Below are 7363 nucleotides of genomic sequence, written 5' to 3' on the forward strand. Positions count from 1 at the left end.
TTCGTCAGATGTACTAATAGGTAAGATTGACGTGTAAATTTTCCTACGGTGATATCCAGTCAGTCCTTAAAGATCTAGGGCATCTTTTGGCAAGATGGGAACATGGGAGAGAAATACTCCACTTGCATAATGGGTCTGATAGACATTTTTTTTTAAGTCTGATTTTCCTGTGACTTACATAGAATGAAATTATCAGTGAGAAGGATACTGAAAACATGTTTTTCACCGATATGGAAGAAACCCTTCTGATGAGCCTACGTAATCCTCTTGCCCTTCCTTGGGCAGCACTCGCTTCTCATTTCACCAGGGAAGAAGCCACAGAATCTAGCAGGGTCTTAAATACTTGTGACTGGGAGTTGGGCCAGAAAAAAGGGAAGAGTCTTCTCCATCTTCTATCCCTCTGCCCCTAGTTTTGCTGTCCTGCTTTTTTGACACCATGACAGGACCCTGCAAAGGACCCTTAGCTGTGTGAGGCTCCGCAGCGGAAGTACAACCCCCAACGTCCCTCCTCTCAGACCAGTCCAGGTTCTGAAAGGTGATAAGAAGATGGAATATTTCCAGCCAATCAGAGCAAGCCACGCCCTTGGGGGGGGGGGCTATAAAAGGCAGGTCCTAGCAACCAGTCCACAGTTCGGTGTCCGAACGTCACAGAGGGAGGATCGTCCCTGTAGACTTTAAGATGCACTTGGGAATTGAAGGCATAGACGCCCACAGCCCCTCCACGCAACACCCCACAGACCAAACGCCCTGCCAGCAGAACTCTAAAGAAAGAGGCTCAGATGTGGAGGAGAAATCACTCGAAGGAAAAGAGGAGACGTTCTCTTCCCTGTTAAGACAGGGTTGCACCCAAGGGCAAGGTAGGAATCTCGGTGGTTTGTGTATGGGGGCTGGAAGGGGGGGTTAGGGGTCAGGATTTTATTTTGAGATAGGGGATAGGAAGTGTCACCCAGCGCTCAGGGGGGCCTTGGGAAACATGGCAATGAACCCCTGGAACCATATTGTTCTGGTTCACCTTTGACACTGGTTGAACAACCTCGGTTGAGAGAACTGTCCACAAATTAGGATCAGGGATGGACTAGGGAGTTCTGTGGACCTTGCCTGAGGCCAGTCACCTAAATTATTTCCTCCAGGGTCAGAGCCAGAGACAGATGAGGAGAACTCCAAGGAAACTGAGCTTAAAAGACACAGCAGTAGCTCTGGATCAGGTAAGAATTCGTTTTCCTGGGGAGGAGGGACAGGACATGGGTTGACTCAGTCTCAGGGAGACTCAGGGAGACTCTTGCAGACTCTGGATCCTAGGAACAGATGGGGATGTAGTTTTGGTTGCCAGCATTGATCCTTGTGTGTCCAGGATGGACTCGTGTGTCCTGGGTGTCCTGTTGCAGACAGTCACAAAACTCTTTGTCTACAGAATTGGAAGGCTGCTCCAGTTGGGAGGGCTCCAGGAAGAGGAAAATCAGTTCCAGCGACAGCACCTGTGATGGAGCAGGTAGGATCTTGTTTTGGGCTGGGAGGTGTATGGACAGGAAAGCAGGTGAGATATGGAGGGCGTCGGCATGGAGGGGGTTGTTGGGTGGTTGAAACGAGTTAGGAAACTGGAATCAGGGGAGCATTTGGGGACCCATGATGGGCATCAAGGAGATGGGGCCGAACAGAGTAGGAGACTGGTGGAATTCACCCAAGGGAATGGGGGTCTACTCTTGCAAGTCGTTCATCCACATGCTTCCTCTGCAGGGGCCTCTCCAGCAGATGAGGGCAGTGTGACTCCGGGAAAGAAGAAACGGAGGGCGTCTGACCATGGCCGCAGCAGCGAGAGCCAGGGGACCGCGCCCGCCCGCCCCGGGAGACGCTGGGCGCGGGGCTCGGGGCGCAGCAGGCGGGGCAGACACAGCCCTCGGGGAGACCGGCCGCCTCCACTTCGGAAGGCACTGGTGACCACCCTGCGCGCCCTGTCTGAGGCCATCTATCAGGACGTCGCTCAGGTGTGCGAGCTGCAGAAGCATTCCCCGCTGACCTGGGAGGAGCAATTCGGACTCGGGCAGCTCTGGGGGCCTCTGTACTCGGCTTTGCAGACCGTCTACACCATGGCCAACCAGGCGGCCTACGCCTTCCCGGCCGAGAGCTGGCTGCTCCCAGGCCCGCCGCAGGACCCCGGGCCCCAGGTTCCAGCTGCGGATGGACGAGAAGCCCTGGGCTCCCCGGGGGAGAGACGCGGGCCCACCCCTCCCCGGGGCCAGAGCTAGGCTGCCGCAGCTCGAAGCCCGGTTAGGGTCGCAGAGCCGTGCGTGCAGCTCTTGCAGCTCCGGGGGTGAGCACACAATCCTGCTACCGCTCAGAGTCCCAGAAACCAGCAGGGCGTGTTTTAGACACAGGGTGTCAGTAAGTGATAGAACTTGGGGTCCTAGGAAAGGTACTCGAAACATGGACTCAGAATGGGGAGATGATGAAGTTTCAATTTCATGTTAGACATTTTCCTGTATTTTGAGAATCTTAAGACAGCCAAGCGCTATTTTATGAGAACAAAGATCAGGGTGCAATTCATATGTATTTGCGTATTCTAAGTGTAGTGAAGTAAGCATGCTTATTATATCCTCCCCTTTGATCCTGAAAAGGCTGTAAGTCTTCCCATTCCAGGAGTGGAGGCCACAGGCTGGGGTAACATTCTGTGTGGAGAAGATGGCTGTATTTATTGTTCAGTTTGATGAACTCATGGTGAAGTCACCATGTTCAGTTATTTTATATAAAACCTGAGTCAAGATATATTGTTAATGACCATATGTATTTATTCCTACAGCTGGCTCATATTATATGCCTAATTTAAAATTTTCTTCTATTTTATAAATTTCAAGTTATCCTGCTTATGAGAGGATATTAAAACTAATGTAGATACTCATTTTTTATAGATTTTATTTTACATGGTTTCCTATTTGTATTTTACACTGAGATCATGCAGTCTTTCATCAAATAAATATATATAATTTTATGTAAGAAAATAAACATTTTTGGGTATTATGTTTGGTTCATGATTTCCCTATTACATGTGATGAAATAAAAATGCTTTTCATGTATTCTGTTTATCCAAATGGAGCTTGTCTTATGGCAGGTGTGGGTTAGGAGGCTGCTTTCTTTTTACGTCTACTTTATTTCCACCTTGACTTTTCTCTGCCTCGTAGCTCTTATTATAGGAAGGGAATAGCAGTTAATCATCCCAATGAGTGGGGAAATTCAATGATAGTATATTACAAATCAATTTGAACCCATGACATGGCTTCAAGTTATATGAAACAAATGCCCACATATGTACAAAAATTACAATTTGCAAGTTATATTTGGGGGTTGGGGATATAGTTACAAAAGGATCAGAAAAATAAAATTTTAAATAATTACAACAAAATAAAATATCTGAGAATAAATCCAATAAAAATGTATCAAATGTGTATAAGAAACCATGTAAAATTTCTGAAATATATGAAAATAGACAAAAATAAAATCACATCACTGTTCTTGGGTAGGAAAATTCCATATTATCAAACATCAATCCCTAAGCTAATTATATAAATTTAATTTGGTCCTGATACAGATACCATCAGTTACTCATTGGAGCTAGGCATGTTATTGCAAAAAAAAAAAAAAAAAAAATCTTACAGATGAAAATACAAATAAGGATAGGCAAAAAAAAAAAAATCTGAAAAAAAATGAGGATAAAGTTTTAGTTAGGCAAGATGAATAAAATCCAGAGCTATACAATATGTATAATATTGTACATATAATCACCAGTGTATTGTACACCTAATCCATTAAGATGGTAGGTCTCGTGTTAAGTGTTCTGAAAAATAAAAAAGAGGAAAAAAAGGATAGCTAGCTCTATGAAACATGTTGTTTCCTAAATTATGCAGATCAGTAGAGATAAAAATTCAAAAATAGGTCAAAGTATTTGAGAAAGTTAATAAGCAATAAAATATGGGGGATGACATTATTAATACTTAGGGTTTGGGAACTTGATATTACCATCACAAAGTAAGAAATTGATTTACTCTTCACATCCTATAACAAGGTAAAGATTCAATGAGAAATACAACCATATGGCAAAAAAAAAAAAAGTCTCTTTTCAATATAGACTCTGCCTATTAAATTGAAATAGAAAATATAGGGATGCCTGGGTGGCTCAGTGGTTGAGCCTGCTTCTCCCTATGCCTATGTCTCTGCCTCTCTTTCTATCTTACATGAATAAATAAAATCTTAAAAAAAAAAGAAATAGAAAATACACACTGACTCATTCCTGCTGCCAGGACAGTGGGCTCCATGTAAATGTCATGGCAGCCAGTACACATGGGAGGGAGGCAACCAGGTCCTAAGCTACGGGTTTGTGGTTCTGTGAACTCTCCTCTCCTCAGTACTGCAATAATCATTTCACCTGTGGTGGCAGGGAGAGATCAGGCTTGGGGAACTGAGAATATTGTTGAAAAAAAAATTTTCGCCTCATTTGCCACTTGCCAAAAAACAATTACAAATTCCCAGTTAGCATCTCTTGAGTGCTTGGGAGAGGCTCTCTCTTCCACAAGCCCTGGTGGTAAACAAGTGTTCAGGAGGAGGGCAGAAAATGCTGAGGTCTGATAGGTGAGGGGCTGTTAGTGAAACACCTGAATTTCACTGAATTCTCTGCTTCGCTGAGAAATTCTACTCAAAATAGGGTTCTTTTTAAAAATATTCAGATCACTGAGGTGCTGTTATCATTTGAAGTTATAAGCACAGAAATGAAATAAAAGTGCCTGAAAAGGATTTACAGGGTTACAATCAAAGAGAATGAACAGTAATTTACGTTAGGAATCATTGGACTCATTTGCACAACTCATGGCCAATCTATTTGGAAGTGTAGATGATATGGAAATTTGTTAGGAAAATATGCTTTACTAATATTGATCTTCCTAGTGGTAACAGGAAGTCTAAACAGAAAAGTGTCTACAAAAAGGAAGTTTATGAGACCCTCACAAATGAAAGCACCAGGATCAGATGGTTAACATGGGCAGATTCTAACATTCCTTTAACTTTCATATGAGCCAATACTCATTTAAATAGCATTGGGTTCTTACCACATCTTTCCACAGTTGTGTTTTTGCTGAGTTTTCAGTGTTGAGCTCTGATTGCTTTTATTATAAATCAAGAAACAGGAGGTCAAATTAATCCTTTGTTTTCCCTACACACAAATTCACAATTTGATCCATGCCTACTATCTAATACTCTGCATACCCAAGTCAGAGATTAGAGCCATAATGGTGGACAACTTTTAGTTCACAGACACACAAATACACAAACATTACACACAGAGGCAAACACACATGCCTATGTACAAAATACACTCAAATGCACAGCCATATACCCTCACACGCTTACACACACTCCACAGCAAACTCACACTCATGGACACGTTCATCAAAAATAAGCATACACTCACATTTACACACATCGCCCCCACTCTCCCGTTCCCAGTCCCATGGATGTAATCACATTCATACAGTCAGCATGCACACATGTATCTCAGTAATGTGCTCATATGTGGAAGAATACAAGAACCTCTTGACCTTCACTGGCTGAAAGTGGAAGGAGAGGAGCTCTTTCCACCTTTTTCACTTCTCCCACCCCTGCAACAATCCATGAAGATGATATTTACCATGTGCAACATTTTAAAGTGCTGTGAGCATTGCTGCTGTAGGTCTGGGTAAGCGGGACAGAGTGGAATAGATAGAGCAGGTGGGCAATAGAGCAGGGTACAAATGAGGACAGGGGGAGGGGGTTATAGCGGTGTGCAGAGAGCATGGGAGTATGGAGGAATAGAGGAAAACTTTTCAAAGGTGTGTCATGCTATAATACTTGATAAATACAGATAGTACAGAAAAGTAAGGGGGAGGCTAAAATGAACCCTAAAGTACTGGATCAGAGTCAGGGACATATGAACATATATTTAGCTGTAGATACACAAGTAGACAGGTAGATAAAGAGAAAACTATGGATATATGTGTAAACAGAGATTTCCTAGGTCAGTCTACTCAGAGGGCCTAATAGCAATGATATGCTAGGAGCAAGGAGTACACCCAGCACCCATATCTCATTTCTTTTCTTTTCTTTTTTTTAAGATTTCATTTATTCATGAGAGACACACAGAGAGAGGCAGAGACATAGAGGAAAAAGCAGGCTCACCATAGAGAGACCGATGCAGGACTCGATCCCAGGACCCCAGAATCATGACCTGAGCCAAAGGCAGACCCTCAACCACTGAGCCACCCCATGTCCCCTCCTATCTCCTTTCTAACACTGCTTGCTAATCAAAGGCTCCTTGGAGATAAGGCTGTTCCATGGCAGGAGCAAGGAGAATACAAGATGAGCCTGAAGGATCTTGCAGTGACAAAACGTTAAGAGTAAGGAAGTGCTCAAAAAACAAAAAACTGGGGGGTGGGACACCTGGGAGGCTCAGGTGGAGGATCTCAGGGTCTTGGGATCAGCCCCACCTCTGGCTCCCTGCTCAGTGGGGAGTCTGCTTCTCCCTCAGCCTCTGCCCCACCCCCACTGCGCTCGTGCTCTCTCTCTCAAACAAACAAACAAACAAATAAATAAAATCTTTTAACAACAACAACAACTGGGGACATATCAAAGGGACATAGTAGCCAAACCTGAAAGGTCTCCTACACCCTGTCACCAACTGTTTGATACCAGTGGGTGGGGGGGTCCTGCAATTCCACATAATTTTTTAAAATTTACTTATTAATGAGAGACACAGAGAGAGAGGTAGAGACACAGGCAGAGGGAGAAGCAGGCATCATGCAGGGAGCCCGATGCAGGACTTGATCCCAGGACCCCGGTATCACTCCCTGAGTTGAAGGCAGACGTTCAACCACTGAGCCACCCAGGTGCCCCCAATTCAATGTAATTCTGACATTATCTGGTTAGTACAGACCTCACAAGTTAAGGGCAAAGTCGTTTCCGAGACTGCCCTCAGTGACAAGCCACCACTCACAAGGCAGGCTTTCCCAAACCTCCAGTGCATCTGCCAGCGAGCTACAGATTTAAGGCTTCCCACAACATGCCCCACCCCCTCCGCCCCCAGTTGGATATTTGCTGGGAAGACTCACAGAACCCCGAAAAATGCTATACCTATGAGGATCCTTGATTAAGTTAATTTGTATATTGGGACCCACAAAACAGAGGTCACCGCAGTGGCCCAACCCACATCACAAATCTAAACCTAAGTCAGCCTGCTCTTCTGTGAAACGCCCAGCAAGGAAACCTCACACACACCAACCAACCACAATCCTCTCTCTCTCTCTCTCTCTCTCTCTCTCTCTCTATATATATATATATATATATATAT

The 7363-nt window shown here is 44.4% G+C and overlaps 1 protein-coding gene across 1 annotated transcript; it reads left to right on the forward strand.

Annotated features, from left to right (window-relative positions):
* Positions 1 to 401: 401 nt before the first annotated feature.
* Positions 402 to 2911, forward strand: LOC144280486 (protein FRG2-like-1). Its single transcript, XM_077842583.1, has 4 exons — positions 402 to 857; positions 1131 to 1205; positions 1412 to 1489; positions 1735 to 2911. Exons 1-4 carry the CDS (start codon positions 680 to 682, stop codon positions 2241 to 2243), a joined length of 840 nt encoding a protein of 279 aa, XP_077698709.1. The 5' UTR covers positions 402 to 679; the 3' UTR covers positions 2244 to 2911.
* Positions 2912 to 7363: the final 4452 nt, after the last annotated feature.

This window comes from Canis aureus, chromosome 1 (genome assembly GCF_053574225.1).
Source record: "Canis aureus isolate CA01 chromosome 1, VMU_Caureus_v.1.0, whole genome shotgun sequence".
NCBI classification, from domain to species: Eukaryota; Metazoa; Chordata; class Mammalia; order Carnivora; family Canidae; genus Canis; species Canis aureus.

What these genes read in the sequence shown, in the direction of transcription:
- LOC144280486 (XM_077842583.1), top strand. Translation starts at nt 680, where the DNA reads ATGCACTTGGGAATTGAAGGCATAGACGCCCACAGCCCCTCCACGCAA. An exon ending in GGGTTGCACCCAAGGGCAAG is followed by an intron (nt 858 to 1,130) that starts GTAGGAATCTCG and finishes TATTTCCTCCAG; the next exon opens with GGTCAGAGCCAGAGACAGAT. An exon ending in CAGCAGTAGCTCTGGATCAG is followed by an intron (nt 1,206 to 1,411) that starts GTAAGAATTCGT and finishes CTTTGTCTACAG; the next exon opens with AATTGGAAGGCTGCTCCAGT.